This window comes from Bactrocera tryoni, chromosome 5 (assembly GCF_016617805.1).
Source record: "Bactrocera tryoni isolate S06 chromosome 5, CSIRO_BtryS06_freeze2, whole genome shotgun sequence".
Taxonomy (NCBI): Eukaryota; Metazoa; Arthropoda; class Insecta; order Diptera; family Tephritidae; genus Bactrocera; species Bactrocera tryoni.
Window position 1 is genome coordinate 51,826,023 of NC_052503.1, and position 23,573 is coordinate 51,849,595.

The 23,573-nt window shown below is 35.8% G+C and overlaps 1 protein-coding gene across 1 annotated transcript; it reads right to left on the reverse strand.

The window, feature by feature from the left end:
* Positions 1 to 1,744: 1,744 nt before the first annotated feature.
* Positions 1,745 to 23,502, reverse strand: LOC120777715 (peroxidasin). Its single transcript, XM_040109198.1, has 8 exons — positions 23,214 to 23,502; positions 16,171 to 16,386; positions 14,089 to 14,160; positions 12,086 to 12,324; positions 11,215 to 11,418; positions 8,920 to 9,095; positions 7,563 to 7,744; positions 1,745 to 4,147 (listed from the first exon to the last, which is right to left on the reverse strand). Exons 1-8 carry the CDS (start codon positions 23,387 to 23,389, stop codon positions 1,804 to 1,806), a joined length of 3,609 nt encoding a protein of 1,202 aa, XP_039965132.1. The 5' UTR covers positions 23,390 to 23,502; the 3' UTR covers positions 1,745 to 1,803.
* Positions 23,503 to 23,573: the final 71 nt, after the last annotated feature.

A 23,573-nucleotide genomic window follows, 5' to 3' on the forward strand; every position in this document is an offset into this window, starting at 1 on the left:
ATCCGACTACAGTTTACGTGCTGCCGTCGACTGTTTGCTTCTCCCGACAGTGGCCCAACCGGAGACTGTCCGATGCCCAGGATGCTCTCAAAAGTATTAGGATGCTGATACTTCCAAAATACGGTTCTGTTGATGCCATGTATTCTGATTTACTGACCTCAAAAGGTCAAAAGCTATTATGTACGAGGGGCTCATGGTTCTTTTTTTAGGTCTAGACACCTCTTAATTGACAACTAGGCTGAGGAGACGCATAATGAATAATTTTAGGCTTCAGATATTAAGAAAATACATGGAGTTTTTCTGACTTTCAGAACTTTCAACGGGAGAACTCTATTTTGTGTAAACTATCAGTGAAGTGGGGGAAATAGTCTTAGCGTCGGCCTACTTCCCCAGGGAGTTGGTTGAGGTGCCACTTGAAGTAGTAAAAAGACTGGTCGACAAGTTGTAAAAATAGCAATCGGAGGATTTAAGGCAGATTAGGACCAGGTAATGTCGCTATGGATGTCTATCACTGCTCCTAAACCAATAAATAGGATTCTTTGATGATCGAACAAACTCTCGGCACTAAGAAAATCAAGACGCAGGCTTTTCAACGTAGCCAGAGTAGTACGACTACAGAACTCGCATACACAGCCAGTGGAGTAGATGGAATATTCCAGCTTTACTCCAGAAGGAAGAAGAGTACATCCTAATATACTCAGTAAAACTAAAGTCAGACAGTTTAGCGCTGGTTTATATGTCTAGTAGAAAAATGCAATACTTATCAGAAATCGATCATATTTCTCTAAAAGGAGAAACTACAATACACCTATCTGGATATATGTACGTATATACTAAACAACGCCTGGGTTCTGAGACGAGTATTACTGAAATAAATAAGCGATGGGGTTGACATTATTATTTATGCAAGTTGACATTGTTATTCACACATTTGCAAAAACATAGTGCATCAAACAGGTGCTTTTAATTTGCAAAACTAAAGCTGTGATCATTCTTTTTACGAGAAAGAGATCATTCTAGTTATAAGCACTTTAACACTCAATGGGGATGAATCATGGAATCTCATGGAGAGAAATTCTATCTGCGAATCACAATAAAATGGATCGATTCCTGAAGCAGTTTGTTATTGGTGATGAAAAGTCAATTATGTAAATTTTAAGTGAAAATGGCGGTGCGGTAAGCCAGGGTTAGCGGTAAGGAATATTTTGCTATGCGCTTGGTGGGCTCTGCTGGGAATCATTTATTATTATATGCTCCTCTACAGCTAATCTCTTAATAATTGGGCCGTTTGAAAAATACAATCGCCCATAATAAGAATTTTAGACCACACATGGGATCTTCTTATGCATCCACGTTATAGCCCGGACCTGGCACCAAATCATTTTTACACTTTCCTGACTATAGCGAGTGCTTTTGTTGCTGAAAAATTCGCCTCAAAAGAATCAAGATTCCTTTTTTACTAGACCATGCATATATGTGAGAGATATCCTTAGATTTTTTTAAGTTTAATAATTATTATATTAAGATATCATATAGTAAATAAAAACTCTTGATATATGCATTTAATATGACTATTACATATCCATTCTTTTACAAGTTCTTATCAATATCATAAGGTGCGGTTGTTAAAAATTACAGAAGGATGAAAAAGATCTGTCAACTATTGGGTATTTTGAGCAACACACATTTGTCTAAAGTTAATATACCTAATCATAATTGTATAAATAAACGAAACGTTACTACATAATTTTTAAACATTGCATTTATTTATTCTTGAAATTGTTACGTCTTTGCAAACAAACATTAGTTTTCGAGATTTTGTACTCTTTTTTTATATTCTTCGAACTCATTTTGTAGTTTGTTAATGGTTTCCTCCAAACTATTTATACGCGATTGCCGAGTTTCTTTAAAATCCCATGATTGCTTAAATGTATTTTTAATAGAATATGTTGACCTCTTATTTAGAGCATGATAGTCTAAAATTTCTGATTCTTCCAGAAGAGGAGGTAAACTTTTGCATGATCCACAATCTTGCCAAAAGTTTAAGCTTATTTCTGGCATATCAGCACATTTTTTAAAACCACCCTGTACTTTTGGTAACAGAAAAACATTCGATGTAATTTCATTCATTTTATCACCATTATCACAAAGTATACGTCCTAAGTTTGCTTGTTTTATTTGGTTTAGTTGTTGTGGAAGAAAAACTCCACTATTTTCGTAGTAAAACCTATCTCCGTCACGAAGCCTACGAAATTGTTCCACGAGCAAGCATTGGAATAAAGGTCCAACTTTTCCATCCTCAATTTGGTCTTCTAAAATACCACCAACCCAGACATCAATGTTATCCGGATGTCCATAAATTTCCTTAAGTTTTCTACGCACATCAGCGCTTTTAATATAATTTTCCATGTCATCGAAAGTTACTGCTGTTGAAAGGTTGCAAAATTTCCTGTAAACATTGTAACCTGGAAGTCCGTGATCTCTGCTACGCTGAATATTAATAGCTGCTAAATCTAATGCAACTGCATGTGAACTCTGAAATAGTTTCTCAGTTAGTTCACTATTTAGATTTTCTTCGGGAGTTTTTAGTTTAGCTGGGATTGAGAACATGCCCCGGATGAGTGGATCAACACCACCTTCATAAGCAAGTCGCCAAGGTGCAAAAAATGCTTTGTGCAATGGTAAATGGCCTTGGGGAATGGGTTGGAAGGTAGAGTTAAGACGATGGAGTACTGGGTTTATTATGGTATGGCCGAAACGTAATGCGGCTGTGGCAAAAACATTAGATATTGATGGATCTATATTAGGGTCGTATCCTTTATATTCGCCCAACAATTTCATACCACTTTCACCGACAATTAAGGGTAGCCAATGTTTATAAGTAATATGTTGCATTTGGGCACCCACAATTTTACGCGCCTCTTGATATATAGTATCACCATCCCAATGTGGATTTAAGTCACGCAATTTTATAGCAATTCGATTATGCTCTCGCATCCAGATGGTATGCATCGCCAGTAAGCCAATTTGTTCATTAACTCTTATATCGCCAGCAACAAAGCAGTTCATTGTATTTTCGTTCAGATTTCTCCGACAATCCATACCATCCTGAGGTGCAGCGAAGGGTAACATATCTTTTTGTCCAGGAAATTGTACTCCTGTTCTTAGAAGTCCGTCATCAGTTGTAAGATTTCGAAGTTCGACTGAGAATTCATAGCTATAGCCATAAACTTGAGATGCATCAATATAAGAAGTGAGTTGGTTTATTTGTTCTCTATGCTGCACCCCTTCAAAAAAAACTGACGTCATACCGGAACCACAAACAGAGCTTGTTCGAATTACATCGATGCACCGGCGATTTTTTATGCGAGGATCTCCTGGAGGGACTTCAATAGGAAAGCAAGGAGGTGCATAGTCACACGTCTTTTTACAATCTATTCCATCCCAACTTTCCGAACTTACAGATGGCAAAGCATGATCCAAATCATGATCTAAAAATTGTCCCCACTGCATTACCATATGAGTAATTCGGTTATCTGGAGTTATTCGCTTGGTTGTAATAACTGAAGTTGAAATCAAACGTGAGCTGGGTTTTAAAAATCCTCCGTATAATTTCTTTTTTGTCCAACCAACAGGTGTGCTGAAACCATTCTCATAAATTGGTTTAACATTCCGTTTAAATGCAGTAAGAGATGCTCCCCACCAAGGATTTTTCATATTATTGCAAGTACCATCTATACTACGATATCTCGAGTGGTAGCACATGTCTGTACAATTAGGCATCTCTCGATGTTCTACACAACCTGAAAGCTCCGCCAATAAATGCAAGTGTTCGCGTGAAAGAAGATCTTTAAACTCATAACTTTCACTTGACGTACTAAGGGCGTCCCCTTTAGCAATATGTTTTCTAATGTTTACAAGAGTTCGTTCATAAATCTCCGCGGCTCTAGCAAGTTGACGGGCTTCCCCTTTAGGAAACCGGAACACTCGTAATAAATCGGCATAATTGGGGGTTCCATTTGAATTTCGATTGCGTTTCGTAAAAAGAGCGTCTATGGTGTTATTGATAGCCAAATCAATTTCCATTAAAGCCTCGTTGAAAGCTATTCGTACGTAATTGTCACCTGGTGCTTTACTCACACTGCCCCTGTAATAAAAAAGGAATTTTGTTTAGATAAAAGTTTCAAAATGTTTTTTGTTTGACTTATTGGTAGTGAACTTTATGGTTGTAATTTGGATATAACAGTAATTGTATTGTTAATTTTTATATCGCGTAGTAGTTAGTATAAATATTACATAGTATGTATGTATATATTGATAATTCTAATTTAATTCGTCTCTTATACTCAAAGACAGGAGCCCTTTATAATTGTTAAACGGTAATAATAAAAAGTCAAACGAAATTATTTAAACCAAAAACTCTGCGTTATAAGATGTAATACATACTATTTGTGCAAAATTGGTGTTGGATTTACAAACGCCAAAGTGGAAGAGGGAAACGAGACGCCTTTTCAGACAGAAAAGGAGAGAGGGCGAATAGCTTGACAAGCTTGCCGACAGGGGTAATGCTCGAAAATTCCACAAAAAATGCGGCGACTAATAAAAGGTTTCAAGACCGGAGCATACTCCTGTGGAACCCAAGGAGGTGATCTAGTAACCGATGTCCAGAGCATACTAAAATTATGGAGGGAACACTTTTACTGCTTGCTGAATGGCAGTAAAAGCATAACGCCAGGAGAAGGCGAATCCGATTGCCCAATCGATGACGATAGAGCAGAAGTTCCATTGCCCGACCATAAAGAAGTTCGAATAGCAATTACCCACCTGAAGAACAACAAAGTGGAGGGGCCGATGGATTGTCGGCCGAGCTATTCAAATACGTGCGGCGAGGAACTGATAAGGCGCATCATTAGCTTCTTTGTAAAATATGGTCGGACGAAAGCATGCCCAACGATTGGAATTTATAGTAAGTGTGCTATGCCCAATCCATAAAAACGGAGACCCCACAATCTGCGCCAACTACCGCGGGATTAGCCTCCTCAGCATCGCATATAAGGTTCTATCAAGCGTATTGTGTGAAAGATTAAAGCCCACCGTCAACAAACTGATTGGACCTTATCAGTGTGGCTTTAGACATGGAAAATCAACAACCGATCTGATATTCACCATGCGCCAAATCTCGGAAAAGACCCGTGAAAAAAGAATCGACACACACCACCTTTTTGTCGATCTGCTGCTGTAGCAAAATAATCCGAACTGCAGAACTGAATCGAGCAGGTACAATCTTCTAGTGAACAGTGCTGGCGACTGCCGATGATATTGATATCATTGAACACTCGCTCCGTTAGTTTTGCTTTCTCCAGACTGGATAAGGAGGCAAAGCAAATGGGTCTGGTGGTGAACGAAGGCAAGACGAAATATCTCCTGTTATCAAACAAACAGTCACCACACTAGCGACTTGGCTCTCACGTCACTGTTGACAGTCGTAATATATACATACATACATATATACATAGTCGCAGATAAATTTGTATATCTTGGAACCAGCGTAAACACCAACAACAATGTCAGCCTGGAAATTCAGCGCAGGATAACTCTTGCCAACTTCGGACTGAGTAGGCAATTGAGAAGCAAAGTCCTCTCTCGGCGAACAAAAACCAAACTCTATAAGTCACTCATAATTCCCATCCTGTTATATGGTTCACAGGCCTGGACGATGACTGATGAGTCGATGTTGCGAGTTTTCGAGAGAAAAGTTCTGCGAAAGATTTATGGCCCTTTGCGCGTTGGCCACGGCGAATATCGCATGCGATGGAACGATGAGCTTTATAAGATATACGACGACATTGACATAGTTCAGCGAATTAAAAGACAGCGGCTACGCTGGCGAGATCATGTTGTCCGAATGGACGAAAACACTCCAGCTCTGAAAGTATTCGACGCAGTACCTGACGGGGGAGGTAGAGGAAGAGGAAGACCTCCACTCCGTTGGAAAGACCAGGTGAAGAAGGACCTGGCTTCGCTTGGAATCTCAAATTGGCGAAAAGGAGCAACGAATGGAGCGCTGTTGGTAACTCGGCCAAAATCGTGTATGTGGTGTCTATGCCAGTAAAGAAGATGAAAGTAGAAGAATCAGATAGAATTTTCAATATTATTTTATGGGAAGCAGGCATGGTTGTAATTCGATTTCGCTCATTTTCACAGGGTATGAGAGGAATGTCTGGGTAACTTAATACACAAAATGTTTAAGTCTGCTCTTATGAAGCATTCAGTGAGTTATCACACTTTCAGTAGTTTGCAAAATCCCCGTCATATAGGAAGTGGGCGTGGTTATCATTTGATTTTAGCCATTTACATAGTGTGAGAAAAGGTGCTTGAATGACTTCTGCTTCACAAGTTTGGTTGATTTAATTTAAGCGGTTTGGAAGATAGTTATGAACACTAAACCATTTAGGGATCGCAGCTAAACCCACTTTTTAACGTGGTTAAATTTGTGTACTCTCGCAAAATATTGCAAAGGTTGCTTGTAACACCTAAAATTTATTGAGATATAAGTACATACTTGTCTCTACATCTGTTTGACATGTATCAGGTAACTTGGCTACAAATTAATGTATCTTGATAAAACTGTAAATATGTACAAGTTCCCTAGAATTCTGAGGAAATTGGTATTATCGACTAAAGGCAAATCTGCAACCCTACCAGAGATTGGGACTATGGTCACTTTTTCAAAAATTTTCAAACAACAGAGGCACCTTCTTATTGCGATTCCTTGTACTGTACTGGCTTTCGACAAAAAGCGAATACAATATCCAAGACAGTCAGTTCTAGGAGATACTAATAGTAGTTGGAAGAAAACTATATATCCTGAAGCAACATGTTGAGGGAATATATTAATTAATAAACCTGAAGCGAGATTTAGTTTCGATTTGATAATTTCTTCGACTCAAGCAAACTTAAATAGCACATGTCCCAGGATAATGACCCAAACACACCAACTTTTATTGCGCAAAAATTTATTTAAAAAAGCTTATATACTCGCAACATGTTGCTACAGTTTCGTTCAGCGTTTTAAATATAGAGCTATATATTTACATGTATATAAATGATTAGGCTTGACTAAGGCACAAAGTAAGATAAGAAATTGGAAATTAGTATAGGGCATCGGAGTACAATATGAATGGGCATCTGTGGTTTTTTAAAATTAAAAGCTGATAGGTTTAATGTGTATATCTCACAAACTACTAAAACTATTTTAACCAAACTGGCTCAATTTAAAGGTTATATTCAAAACTACTGAAAGTGCGATGACTCATTAAGTTGGATATTTTCAAAACTGTGTATCTGATATGTATATGATATCAAGTCGATTTCTTAAAAATAATGCGGTTTAGTGTTGAATATGAATCGAATGTGTCTGGAATTTGAAATATTTGACAATATTTTAAAGAGTAAAAATTGTAAACTGCACCATTATCAAACATATTTGTATTCCTATACAAAACACTTCTCTGGAAATTAAAATATGTTAAAATTTTTTCAATGCAGCAACCATAACTTACTTTACTTTTACAAGAGCTGAAGCGGTAACACGTCCATATTGATTTTTTAACGTACACTCATAACGACCTCCATCCGCAGTTGTGACATTTTTGACAAGAAGACTTCCCGATCCACTAACTTGATATTTATCGTTTGAAAATATATTTTCGGTGATAACTTTTCCATCATGTCTCCATATCACCTGTAAAAACGAATAATACAAATAGATATGAACATGACGTTTATATTACTGTATAAATCGGCACGGATTGAATATTTTTTGTATGTAGTTATATATGTAATTGTTTTGTATGTTTTTTAGTGACTTACTAGAGAGTGCCAAAAAAATAAATAAGTACAACTACTACACTCGACAAGTTTTAAACTGACTACCGTAGTCCTGCCTTTGTCTGGCGAATTGCGTCCACTTATCAAAAAGGCTTATTAAAATTAGATTCACGAGAATGAATTGGCGTCCACAACAGCAAAATTAGAGGTATATTCACGTAGAAGAATCGGATAGCATAGTAGGCTCATCAACCCGTACACCTATTTTATGCAGAAAAAATTGTTGAGGAGTAGAGTAGTTACTTAGCTCAAAAGATAGCCGTCTATTTATTAGAAAACTGTTATGTGTATGGAGCAAGATGGATAGAGATCCTAGATAAAGTTTCATTCCATCCTTGTGCTTGACTTGTTGCCGCCCCTTGCTTCCCAGGGAAAATAATTCTATATTGCAATCCTTAGTGTTCAGAGGCGTTGTAAAGGAAAAAAATCATTCTTATGGTTCATTGTCTGATTGAAACTTCTTCAAATTAACCACCTTAATTAAAAGCTTCGCTAACTTTTTGCTTCCCCTGGAAAAATACAAAAGACCAAGGACCAAAAATTTCTGTAACTCGTTTGAGGACGAGAAAAAGTAAACTGCATGGCTTTCCATAATACATATTAAAGTAAAAGTGTTTTTTATATTTTTTAATCAATTTCAGCAAAAAAATTGTTTGACTAATCTAATTCTAACTCGAGGCAGTTCATATTAGATTGCTCAATATTTGAATGTTGTCAACTGTTTCCGAATAGCTATTACACTGTCCTCTCTGCCGAAAAATACTTTTAAGTGACAGTATCTGGGTGGAAATGTTCTACGGATCATTCTGAACAACTTTGCTTAAGAGACAATGGGTTCCAGCCAACGATTTTTTAAAAATCTAAAATAATCGGTTGTTTGGGAGATAAGTGATATAGTTATCCGATTTGACCGATTCCGACAAATGATCAATAGAACATAACAATGCACGTCTATGATGACATCAATAAATCAATCGAGTTAAAGTGTTAACACCCGTTAAACTTTATTATAATTATATATTAACATACCTGAACACCGCTATGATCCTCTGCCTTACAAGGTATTTCAAAAATTGTTCCCAGTATAACCTCTAAGTCATAGGGTTCTATAATTAGTCGCGGCTTTTGCTCACTATCATATACTGTCACATTCGCTTGTATTGACACGTTGCCATTGTAGTTTTGAGCAATACATGTATAAATACCTGTAAACATATTTTATGAAATTAAAAAGAACTTATGAAATGAATATTAAGAATTTGTGTGTTTTAAATAACCATCATAAGATTATAGCTAAAACTTTGACGAAAAAACGAATTTAGCTTATTTCATATTTTCGCTTAAGTATAAATTGTGTTGCAATATGTGCAAGAACTGTCAACTGATCGAAGATAAGATATAAAGTTCCAACATCTTTGTCGCGATTGTTGTTTTTATTGAATAATGTTATTAAAAATAAATTTTCGAATCATTAAGCTTGTTTGCAACTATATTGTATACTTTTTTATTTTTGTATGGTTGATGAAATTAGCAAATTGATCGGAGAGAGAGTAGTGTACATGATAAAGGTTGAGAATTAGTTCAGAAGAGAAATTAAGTACTTTCTAAAATAATCTATAAAAAAATTGTTTTATTAATACAAAATAAAATGTTTCTAGAAAAATGCAATCTGCTAAGTATTTTGTGGATCGTGGTTTCTACGTCTGATATTGTCCATGTCCATCTGCTGACGATAATTATAAGATAAGTAAGTGATAATATTGAAATTGCTGAGAAATTTCTAGAATTTTTACTAAATAAAGCACGGAGCATTATAATTATTTTACCACATCAACAAATCGTTGGGAGATCTTAGTTTAGCGTACCAAGTTTAAGCCCGTTTAAGTATTTCTCAAACCCAATGGCCTGGAATAATTACTCATAATGCTCTGAAATTTATTGCTCAAAATCGTGATGAAAAACAAACTACAAGACCTGAAGCTACGGGATTGGTAGGATGAATACTAAATGTTAATGGATACGCTCTGCGAATGGCAGGCTCCTTGTTGTGGTGCAGATGCTTAAGCTGCAGGGCGTACACGGCATCTCCCAACCGACATGAGCGGTGCTGTATGACACTACTTCTGTGGATTGTTATGTGACTCCCGTGCCCAGTGGATCCTTTGCAGCCAGGAGGTTAATTTCGCAGTATTCGAACGGAGTCTTTGTGGAGTAACTTAGACGTAGACCCGACAGCTCATTGCATTTAGACAAGAGTCGTAAGAAAAAGATGACAGAACATAAAAAACTAAACCTAAACAACGTCGCAACCCTGCAGGTAAAGGGTGTCAGGATTAGAGGTTAGGAGGATTAGTGGTTAGGAGGCTGTATATCATGATTGTGCTACCGATAATCACGTATGGAGCTTGAGCCTCAAAAACTTCCCAGTCTTCGGTAGGGCATCTCCATGTGCAATGCCCACTTGTCCGACAGCAGCACTTGAGCTCACACCACTTCAAGTAGTAATCGGTCAGGTACCCGAACACACACTGCTACAAATGACAGCAGAAGGGTGTGACAGAGGTAAGGTAATCTCATCCCAGTGGATGGAAGAGTTAAGTGGTGAAATACCATTGTCTCTTCTCCCAAGGGATAGCATTACCAAAACGGTAAACTTCACCAAGACGTTCTAGGTTAGGTCGGAGAGAATTGGTGCAGGAGTCGTAGGACCACGCACCAAACTCACTCCAAGCAGGGGTCTTTCCTAGAGATGAACCTCCAACGCAACTATCGCAGCGACCCTATAACCATACTTAACGATATCTCTGCCAATGAAATCAAATCGCTACTGGAGAGTGTAGGGAACGGCTGAATAGCCTAGCGGAATGTAACCAAGTGCACCTCATCTGGGTGCTCGGATATAAAGGTATAGCCAGCATTGAACTGTTTGATGAGCTCGCCCGCTCCACAGCATCCACTAACATGGTAGGACTTGAACCCTTCATTGCGGTGGGTCCTCATACCATAAAGAAATTGCTCCGCAAATAACAAAGAGTAGACAGAGAGAGGCATTGGCAATAACTATATGGTATGCGCATGTTTACAAATGTAATAAACCTCTCTAGGGACAAATTCAGACTACTTGTCGCATTCACCACAGGCCAGTGATTGCAACTGTCAACGCATTCAAAAACACACAGTTGCGTAAGATTAGACTATATACATTTTGTTTTATAAGTTTGATAACAAAATCATTATTAAGATATACTCGTATGAATTTCTGGGTGTTATTTAATTTTATTTATGCCCTATTATAGAAACATAAAGTTATTATGCCATACATACCTGTGTCATTTTTTATTACATTATTTATGTTTAATTCGGTGTTTTCGTTATCTAGTATTTTACGTTCATCAGTTTTTAATGGTTTTCCGTTAAAATACCATTTTATGACTGGTTCAGGTTCACCATCAGCGTCGCATTCCAGAGTGAGCGATTTTCCAGCAACTACTAATTGATTTTCTGGAGCCAATATAATTTCTGGAATATCTGAAAGTAAGAAAGACCAAATACATTTGTATGAGTACAAAAATACATATAAAGAAATATTAAAAATTAATTAAAAGGCACAACAAATTTCATACTCAAGAACATGTTTCCACCCATTCTAGGAAGGTAACTTACACATTGACCTGATTATAGTCTGCTAGAAAACGAAAATTAAGGTACATTCATATGTGGTATAAGGAAGTTGTGGTATTTTACCGGACCGATTTTACACATTTCGGCACAAGATATCTCTCAAATTGGCCCTTATATATGGTAGTTTGACAATTATTAGGTATATAGGGGCTAGGGGAAGGAGACACAGACTGAATTTACAATAATTGGTATAGAGTCAGCAGCGTGCACATAGTTTATATGAGAGCATTAAAATATATTGTGCGATTGTGTCGAATAATATAATTAAATTATAAGATTAGTCGTGTTTGAAAAAAAGGGGAATTTTTCGAATACAAGGGTAAATATCAAGGGTGATTGTAACTTATTATTAAAATTTTATAAGTCTAGATATTCTACTATAAAACTAAAGCTGTGCGAAATAGAAAATATGATAAAATTGTATCAATCTTAATTGCTCAAAGATGTGCGAGATGACTATCAAGAACAAGTTCAGCTCGCGGTAAGATATAATTATAATATTATTTCTACTTACTGCATTCGAAGTCCTGTGGTTCAAGGTTTGCGAACTTTTTATTCGTTGCTGAAGATGATCCGCACGATAGTATAATTTGATTAATAGTTTTTTCAGGTCCGTTAAAATAATTGTTCCATAATGCATGCACCGCACAATCGCATGTTAAGGGATTGTTATCAATTTGTAAATACTGCAACCTTGGTAAGTATGTAAATTCGTCGGATGGAATATTTACAAGTTCGTTATTATTCAAAGATCTGAAAAATAAATTACATAGTTGCGGTTAACTGTTGCCACATTATTTATTCTCAATCGGAGAAAAAAAAATAGGAAAACCGTTACACAAATTAAAAAGTTGCCATACAAGAACCTGATTCGCAGTTCGTACTTTAGCTATGGCTATAGTCGTTTGATCTGAAAAGTTGTTTCGGAGAAGTGCTCCTTTGGACAATGATTTATGCGTAATTTCGAGAAGATATCTTCACTAATAAAAAATTTTCTATAGAAGAATTTGATTTTGATGGTACAGTTTGTAGCTGGCGATTCTGCCAACTGAGCAGGTTATTGTGGAGAAAATGACTTGTGCATAATTTCAATCGATGTACGTATCACCTAAAACTAAGTGAGATAGATATAGGGTTATATAATACATATATAATGATCAGGATGTCGAGAAACGTTGAAATCCGGTTGTCTGTCCGTCCGTCCGTTTGTGCAAGCTGTAACTTGAGAAACTTGAGATATCTTGATGAAACTTGGTACGAAGGTTCCTTAGTACAAAAAATTTGAGTTCGTAGATGGGCGTAATCGGACTACTGCCACGCCCACAAATCGAAACATATAAAGTGCCATATCTAAGCACTAAATTAGGATATAAAACGGTAATTTGGTACAGGGGATCGCAGTAGCAAGGGGCACTTGTGGGCAAAAATTTTGGCGTGGCCCCACCCACTAACAAGTTTAATCTTCTAAACCACTAAAGCTAAAACAACCACATTTGATGAGTACAAATCACATAACCCGGCTCAGTCCCCATATAACGATACTGTTAAAAACCTACTAAAAGCGCGATAAATCAATAACTAAATAAGCCAGAAACATTAAATTTTATCACCGAGATGGTATTAGAGAGCTTTATAGGAGCCGTTGTGAAAATTGGACGATGGGCGTGGCTCCGCCTCTTTTTTTATAAGTATTAATAAATTAGAAACAGCTTTAAAATGAAATATTAATCGAAAGAGAAGACTGAAATCCTTAATGTGCAGTAAGGTAATTTTTAATCATTTTTATACCGAAGAAATAAATAATATGTTTACTGTGATTAGGAAGTTTTCTAAACTATTTTGTATTGGAAAATACATTTGAACATCGAAATATAAGCATGATATAAAAACAAATAAAACTTTACAATTCTTGTTAAAAAGAAGAATTATCATTTATCGAAATGATTTTATTGTAATTGAAGTTGATAATTAAGAAAATATCAAAGATTTGAAAGATAATTTCTGTTTTTTGAGAAAAACTATGAAAAAGCAATTTGCTAAGGAACTTTCAGCGAAATGTGGTTTGACTCTTAATTCTCTTTTATTTGAGAGTTATTTTAAAAGTAGAAACCAATATAGAATACAATGGCTAATTTCGAAATACTGTTAATTAAAAGTTCGGTAAAAATGTAGTTGTGTAGATAACGATACTGTCTTAGTATATTTTTCACACTTATCGAAATATAGTACGTTTTTTTAGAAATTGTATGCACTATACATGAATGAATACGCCTACAAGCTATGGAGTTCCGATATACTCAAAATGAAAGTATTTTTATCGATACCATCGATGGATCTAATTTACTCCAAAGGTATATTTTCGTTTTAAATTGAACTTTGTTATTAATTAGCATTTAATTGTAACCCAAAGCAAAATTATTTGCAGATTATATTATTTTCGATATAAAATAACCATGCTTGGTAACGAAACTATTTTTTACATTTTACAATTTTATACAAAAATGAAATATTACTTACAAATAGCTAAGATCCAATAGATGTGAGAATGTTCCTTTGTGAATTTTTGCAATCATGTTATTGTCCAAGTATCTGCAGACATAAGAAACATAAATTATTAAAAAAGTATTTTTATAATTGAATAGATATTCAAAATAAATTTACAATACAAAAATTTGTCATTCCCTCAATTTTCTGGACGTACTCTATCAAAATAAATTGCATCTTTTGCTGATATTCATGTGTATGTGGTGTTGAAAATTAATAAATAATGATTTCCGCTCCTCCAATTACCTGATACTAACACTCGATTTGTAAGGGAAAGTAATTATTCGGAGCAACTCTGATAGAATAGCATTATCTGACGGAAACCTAGTTTCGATTTAACCTTCTTCAACATATGTACTTACTAAAAATAACTATATGTACTTAAAATAATATTAGTCCAGCCATTAAACCTTAAATGAGGTAAGCATCTCGGAATTCGATATACCCATTTATATGTCTATAAATACTTGTATATTGACACCCTAAAGTTGTCTCAAAACCTACATATGGTAGGTATACCCTATCGAATTCCGAGGTGAACTTACTATAAGGACTGGACTATATACCTACATATTTACTAAAAATGGAGTGCTGCGCAATGCAACTATAAATAGTTAACACTAACTGTTTGTGAAAGTAATTTAACAGTTTTATTTTTTTTATATATCCATATATATGTATATTCCAATTTAAATGTTTTATTTTACGATTTATGTTACACAGTTGTGCAACGCTGTCAGATATTTTAAGCAGTAAACTGGCTTGAGCAGCTTACCGCAAAGCAAAATGAAAGTATGCTGGTAACTATAATCCAGTACTACACAACTGGGGTGTAAAATTATTTCATATTTACAATGCAAAATGGAAATATAATTTTAAAACTAAAACGATCGAAACTTATATTATTTTTTGGAAGGAATATTCTTGGGACCATTGTTTGATACAAATTTTGCCTCAGATTTTGAGAAGCAATAGACATAAAGTGTGGTCACGTCTTTCGTTGACTTAAATAATATCCAAAAATTACTACTTTATTCACAGCTCTCAAACTACCTCTGTTTCGCAATCCTAAGTTGATTTGCTTATTAATTGCGCATTATTTTTTTTGTAGCCAACAATGGCGTTTTCCAAAAGATTTCATTCGTATCACGATAACCTAGTTTTTGTATAGTGCCAATTTTTAAATACAACAAACATTCAATAGGCAAGCACAAAGAATTTTTTTCGTCCGTTTGTCGGCACTCTCTGAGCGCTCTCCGGACGGATGATAAGAAAAGCAGAGAATTACCACTATGAATCTCATAGAAATAAATTGCGTAACCGTGGACTGATTTGTGAAATTTTTGGAGGATTTTACTTGTGTTTCTAACCAGTATTTCAAGAGATTTAATATCTGGTTTCTTTAAGAAAGAGCTGGTTTTTATGTAGAATATTGTTTTGCACAGCAATATCGAATGTCAACAAACATATGCATATAGTGTACATATGTACATATTTAGGCTAGAATTTCCGGCAAATATCATTTCAACTTTGATTTGTTTATTAAATATTAAATATATAATATAACACAGCCCGAATAAACATTTTCAGACTGTATTTGTGATGCTTAACTGGGGTATATTGCTTATATGACGAAGGACCTATAACCAAATTTTAAATAAAAATTTCTTCACAAACACTTTCATGTTCCTTTTGAGGTAACCTGTCAAACTTTTGTTTGAGAATGTTTAGTAAATTGCTTTGATATCCTCTGCAATAAATTAAAGCTCTATGACGTGTTCTTGCAGCCCATAAAATGTGGTTTTCTTTCTGATCAAATCAATAACTTCGATATAAAGAGGAGCAAATACATACTTTTGTAATATTTTACTGGTGTCATCACGTCATCAACTTTCAAAGTGTTTTACTCTATTCAAATACACAATTGAGCTTCAAATCGCCCTGTTCTCTACTTTAGGGTTTTCGAATAAACTTTTTCAAAATAATTTTCAGCAATAACAAATAAATTGATTGGATAAGTAGAACACCTAGGTTAACCTTAGTACTTTTACTTACATGACTTTAACATTTTTGAGTGGCTGAAGCAAATCGACTGAAATGTCCTTAAGTTTATTATTTCCCAAATATAATTGCTTTAAATTACTCAAATCCACAAAGGCGTTCTTGTCTATTGTTGTTATGCCATTGTAGTTGAGGAAAAGTGTTGTCACAAAAGGTAATCCACGAAAGGCAGCAGCTGGTATGTCATGCAAATTATTATCACGCAAATCTCTAAACAAATAGAAAATATATAAAAAATTAATTTACGGATTTTTTTGTGTTTATTTATTTACTTATAGTTTTTATTTTTCTATTGTGCAACCAATCTTATAATTATTTAAATAAATTCATTTCATTTTAAAATTTGATATTATTATTATGCAAAACGTTAAATTCGACTTTACCGAAGCTATATTACTTCAAGTGCATTTCTTATAACATAAAAGAGTATAAAAAGTAAGTATCTTGATTTTGAACGGTCAGGTAGATGCTATATTTAGTAATTATATTAATTTATATATACTTACAAATCTAGAAATTACTTAGTTTCATTATCATGATTTCACACATTTTCGGCATTAAACTATATGTAGTATATTCAATATATTACGTTCACTTAATTTTGGTAAGGCATCTTACATATTTACCACTGTTTACCTAAACTTAACCGAGATATCGAAGTAGCCCGAGATAGTACACCGACCGTTTCGAACGAAGAGGATCGAGGAGCATGTGATTGGTTAAACCTTAAGCTCCGGGCCCAGATAGAATTCCTAATATAGCGCTAAAAACAACGGTTATTAAGAACGTATACCCCTTCTGAATAATGTAATAAACATGCATTAAGGAAGGTTGCTTCCCTAAGCTATGGAAAAACGGCATCTTATATTACTGCCTTGGATCGACCCTCCAATTTTCGGCTATTCTGCATGATAGACTCCGCTGAAAAAATCTTTGAGCGGATTATATACCAACGTGGCGGTTTAACCCCCAATTAATTTGGATTCCGAAAGTCAAGATCTACAATCGAAGCGGTCAACCTTGTAAAGAGACTGGCCGAAAAGGCTATTAGTGGGAAACGATGGAAGGGCGGAACAATACAATACTGTTTGGTTGTATCCATCGATGTCAAAAATGCATTCAACTCAGCATCCTGTCATTTTATGGTTACTACTCTAAAAAACTTTCAAGTGTCTCCATACCTGTACAAAATAATAATAGTGGGCTATTTTAAGCACAGAATTATGACCTACAACTCAAAGAAACGCTACGAAGAATATAAATACATCGGCGGTACCACAGGGATCTGAATCGATGGAGTAATGCCTCTTGAAGTAACCAAAAATGTCTATACCGTTGGGTTGTGGTGATAGCTAAGCACTTTGAAGATATGGCTTCGATAACCAGTAGAACAATATCATAAATTAGTGATTGACTTGAAACTAAAGAGCTTATCCTAGCAGAGAAGAAAACGGAAGCCGTGCTAATAAGTGGTAGGAAAACCGGTGAGACTGCTACATTCAGTTTAAAAATAAGTTAATATCACTACACAATCAACCCTTAAACACCTAGGAATTGTCCTTGATGCAAGAGTTGTTCTTTAAAGAACACTTCCCCTACACCCTTGAAAAGGCTTCAAAAATATGCAGAGAATTAACCCGAATGATGCTTAATGCCCGTGGACTAAAGCAAAATAAGAGAAGACTATTGGCTGGAGTTCTGAAGTCCGAAGCGTTATATGGCACCAAAGTGTGGGAGAAGCTCTCGAAACAAAATCATACCGTCATGTTTTTTTTTTTTTTAATTTATACCACTTGTGCACTCAGAGTATGCTCCGCATTTCGTACAATGTTGGAAGACGTTGCCCTTGTAGTCGCGGACTAAAAAGTCGGTAGGAAGGCAGTCGAAATGGGCATTGGACGTTCCGATTCCCAACATGACACATGGCTAAAAAGACGACATGGCGAGGTAGATTTTATATAGCTCAAATTCTCACAGCACAAGGTTGTTTCAAATCATATTTCAAACACGAAAATTATGGCATGTACCATAATTGCTCTTTATAATAAACTATCTTTGCCCTGAGGCAAAGTCAGTGGTTTATTAGAAAAAATAAATTATATAATATATTAACAGTAAAAATAATGTATTTTTACATTTTCGGAAGCAAAATCAGAAGAGTTGGTTATCCTTATGTAATTGTTTTTTGTTTCAAGTCGTAGAGAACTAGATATCATTTTCTACAGCACATACCGGTAAAAAACATTGCAGGACTTATTGAATTCTGTGTAAAAAAAACGATTTCTTGCTCTCGACACACGCGAGTAACCCACGTACAGTTGCCGGAAATGGTGCGCAGGTGAATTCCGGCTACTTTTAGAGATAGCCCTTGAGTTTTATATATTGTTATAAAGAAAGCCACTTTTAAAGGAAAATGTAAAAGTTTGAACTGGAAGGGGAAGTTTGTAGGTATTATAGGGATTATGGGTATCAATACCGTCTCTCCTTTGGCCCCTCCAGAAAGAATGGTGGCTCTGTTATACGTAACCTAGTGCCGTTGCACAGTCTGAGCGCGTCCAGGCTACGCATCAGTACGACAGGCTCACTAACTTTGCGTTTCAACTTGTGGTAGAGTACCTCTGACAGGTCGAGGGAATTTAAGAACAGTTGTCATCACCCCCAGCTCACGTGGAATCTGCTCTAATAATCTGTTATTAATTTTCTCAATCAATTCGTTTATGGGCGTCATGAAAGCGATTAGCCAGGTTTTCTTGTAAGCTCGGAAATACCTCATTAATAAGGTTATCTTCCGAGCTAACAGCATTGCTAAATAGGCTGTGAAAGGTTATTTGATTCGACATTCGATCTTCGCTGACCTCGAGAAGCGTTTGTGCGAAGCGTCTAAACTATTGATCATTGAAGAGCTGGAACTTCATGTTAGGTATGCGTTTAGACTACTACTCCACCCATCAAGACTCGATTGCTCCGAAGGCAACCACTTTGTCTTTACACAACTGAGCCAGCAGCAAGTTCAGCAAGAAAAGTTTGTCATTGCCCCCTGGCGCGTCCAAGAAAAAAATACGCGTGGTTTGTTAATAAATTGAAAATTTCCTTTTGCTCCGATAGTAACAGGAACTCTGGTTGGTGGACTTGAATTCCCAAAGGTAGACAACTTTTCCTTTTTTTGTGAGACAGACATACTGAAATCGGGCAGTAATTCTTCAACCATCGCAAAACTTTTATCTTCAATAAGGTTGACAAAGCGTTTTTATACTGTCCCACAAATGCCTGGGGTTGGAGAGTCCGTAGGTGCTTATCATAATCACAAAGAGCTCTCTCAATGTAATCGCTGACCGGCACAACATGGCGTCGTTCCCAGTTCCCAACCCCATTATCTCACACGCCTCTCTGAAAGTGGGCTTTTCCCACCATCTACGATTTTGAGTGCTTGAAAACTGGAGGTGCCATGGATTCTGGTCACCAGCAGCCGTACACAAAAACACTCAAAGTGTGTTATGTACACGGTTAAAATTCTAACCAGGGTATCTAAGGCCTTTACATCAGGACAACCGTCGACAGTTCATCACAGGAAGAAAAATGAGGTGAGAGTAGTAAAAGGCGGTGTTGCAAATCGGTCTCGCAGGTTTGCCTCTGTAAAATACACGCCCTTGCTGGTTGGGAGGTACACAGCAAGATGGCTTACTGTTGGGTGCTTTTCATGTAACGGAAAACCGAGTATTTTACATTCCTCTTCGTTACTACTAAAGTATCGGCTCGAGCGAAACATCTGCATCTCATCTTTTGGGTCGATCGTAGCGTTACTCTCCTGGCTCACGGTGAAAATGTGCGGACACGCTCTCAGATATACATGAGCAATATGTCCCCGTTCTTGAGGCGCCTTACGCCTATACAACGGGTACCCATTTGCTTATTTTTTAAGAACGCACGTAGATTTTTTGCACATTTTCTATCCTTCATGCAAGGGGCCGTACGGTTGTGGATCATTACTTTAGTGACGGTGTCATATAACTCTTTATCTTTGCGAATTGCAAATTGCAGGGACTATTTACGAACGACGACAGGAGAATGCCATGGGACCCAAGTCATTTGGACAGACATTGCCGTCGTTTTCAATTACTTCTAGAAGGTGTGTGTAGCTTCAGAGCTATACAGCGCAGACATTAAGGTAGTGATGTCCTTCAGCATAGCAACAAATTAAAATTACTTTGAGGGACCATTATGTAAAATAAGTAAAAGTCCATGCATGTTACTTTTTTATTTGCGTTGGTTTGAGGGATATTAAAGTGATATGTATTCCGCTTGTCCTTTCCAGTAAATCAATGGCACTGTAGGACATCGTAATATCGGTTGATGTTGGCAATCCTGATAGCAGAATCAGCGAACCCCGTAAAACCCCAGCACGAATCAGCTGATACGACCTAAATATCTTATGAGAGCTCAATGTAAATGATCAGCCAACACCGCTTCTATCGCCCGCTTTACCGTAGGATGCCATATAATTTCCCACGATTTGTATTTTTCCCATAGAAACGTGTCAGCCGATTGCTCTCTCACAACACAGGGTTACCTCAGGGGCAGTGTAAAATAACGAAGATTAATCTAGTGGAAGCCCTCTTCTCGAGCATGGACATCGAATCAAGCACACCCAAGCCATCATTTGATGGAGCAGGACTGTTACTGGAGTTTCGATTCTGAAGTGCAACGATGAGGGAATGCTTCCGAACCTACGGGAAGATAAGAAACTGGAAGTGGTGAACAGAAGCAATATTCCGTACGTACCCAAGGTACAGCTGATTCCGAAACAGTCGTGGTGGGTCTGGATTATTCCAGAGTCCAGATGTCTAGCGACTAGAAGGTGTTAAGCGTGGCGAAATCATATCACGATCATACGACTTGGGGCTGCTGATCGGATGCGAAGACACAAACAGAGGTCTTAATAGGCAGATACTAACTAAAGGCAAGAGACTTAGACCCTGTGTGTATAACTCGTTATACAGCTTTTTATTACGCTTACCCTACGCTGCGACTCAAGCACACTTGACGCGCAGGACAAAACGACAAACGCCTGCTCGAGTTACAGAATAGACCCCCAAATTTAGATACTCTTCGAATCTGTATGACGCTCAAGTGTGCAAAAGATTTGAAGATATTGATAAAATTGAAAATTTATAAGAAATCGGTATTCTTTATTAGGTGAAATTGGACACTGTTTGCTAAAGCAATTATATTTGGCATTAAATTAAATGAATTTCTTTATTAAATCTTATTTAATATGCAACTTATTCACGTTAGAGTAAACGGACTTTCTGAAATCAGTGTACTCAGTAGAGTAGGGCTTCAATAATATATGCACAAATATGCGAGTTTTACTGGTGCTTTTTAAACTTGTGATTTTTAAAATTCGCTTTTTTGGCGCTAGTCAGTAGGCAATTATTGCTTTTAAGGGGGTATTCTACTCTAGAATTTTGAAAAATTTTTTTCATATATTTAAAGTTTAGACCCTTAAGAACATATCCTCCAAAGGATTTTTAAAAATTAAAATTATTTTAAGAGCTACAGTTACTTTAGTGACGCAGTACCTAGCCCGGTTCGGCTTGACGCACTTTTGTAAACGCGTTTTTCTCGAAACTCTTTTTTCCATACGGTACCGGCATTATCTCAAGTTCTATACAACCGATTTACTTGAAATTTTGTGTGAACCTTCTCTATATAATCCTTTATCGTTCCTACCAGCATCGTGTCAAAATTTTTGTTTTTAATATTTAAAAAAATTCAGGAATTTCAAAAAAAAGCGTAGAAAATGATTTTTATTTTCAGGCAGTCGCCATTTTTCAAAAAAAAATTTTTTCGTGTTCCCTGAGGTAGGGACTATTCTATAATAGAATACTTACTGATTAAGAATTTCTTTTGATTTTTTTTTCAGACCACCAGGAGAGTCAGGATCAATGTCACCCGGATGCGCCATTTTTTTACACATGTCTCTCCCCCCTCTAATTATTTTAATTTTTAATATTTTTTTGTAAATTTTTTTTCTGTATTCTTAAGATATCAATAAAAACACCATAAAAAAAATGGATGGTAAAAATATTTTTGGCTTTTTTTTTAAATAAAATTCAAAAAACTGCCCAAAATTTGATTTCTAGACTAGAATACCCCCTTAAATTATATTTGGGCAAGCATATTTAACATATTTTTTTTTTATGTATCCGATATAAAAACAATATATGTAAATAATATGTCGCTAAAGTATACTCAAATATCATAGTTATATATATATAAATTAATATATCGCTTTTTAATACGGTGTATCTTTTTAATCATATATTAAATACTATATGTGTTGTTATTATTAGAGGCTTGTGTGCACTTTGATTATTTAATATTTGATTTATGGGGTTATGGATAGTAAAATGCATTTTTTATGCATTTATAATATGTCAAAAATACTCTCTGAAAATGTAAACTTTTATTAATGTTCTCTGAAAATGTGAAGTAATTTTCGAGTTATTCGGTAACCCTTTGCTCATCGGGCGCTCTAGAACGTTCGGGCAAAACTTTAAATGTGTTTTGTCTCTAAACTATGTTCTCTGTCCTGGTGATCACTGTAACTCAAAAATCGGTCAGTAGATTTCAATGAAACTTATACAACTTTCTGAAAACATGAAAAATTAGTGCCCAATCGATTTTTGTTTTTAATTTCGATTTTTTATAAACCATTATCGGTTGGTTTTTTCCCCCAAAATCTGGAAAAAAGATTTTCTGAGGCCGCCATTTTGTTAATTTAAAAAGGTTATGATCTGGTCCTAGATTATATTTATTAATAAAACTTTTTTGTCCCATTTTCTTCAGTTGAAACTGAATCACCACAGTCATTACTTTTAAAATAAATATCTTTATGTTTTTTTAAATTTTTGTAAAGTCAAGTCGGAACCTTATTTAATGATGCTATGTTTTCACTTTTATTTTTTATAAATTTTTTTTTTCCAAAACTTCATTGAATGCTGTCTGTTAAACAATCAAAAACTTAATTCACTTACATCATCTGGACATCATTGCTGATATTCTCGGGAATAGAATCCAAGCCTGCTTGCTCGCAGCGCATAGTTCGGACATGGCAAGTACATCCTATTGGACATTTGTTATTGCCTACCTTACCGGCGGTGTTTTCATATATGCAAAACAACGTAAATATAATTAAAAAAGCCTTCTGCATTCTAAATTTCGAAGAGTACACTAAATAAAAACTAAGCTTTCCAACAAAAACTTTTACATTAATGGTTTGACACTAAGTTAATTATTACAGGAAACGACCCAAACGGCTCTTAAGACGCTTTAGAATAAACTGTTAATTAAAACAATGTTCACTTATAATTTTTATAACGAACTTCCTATATACA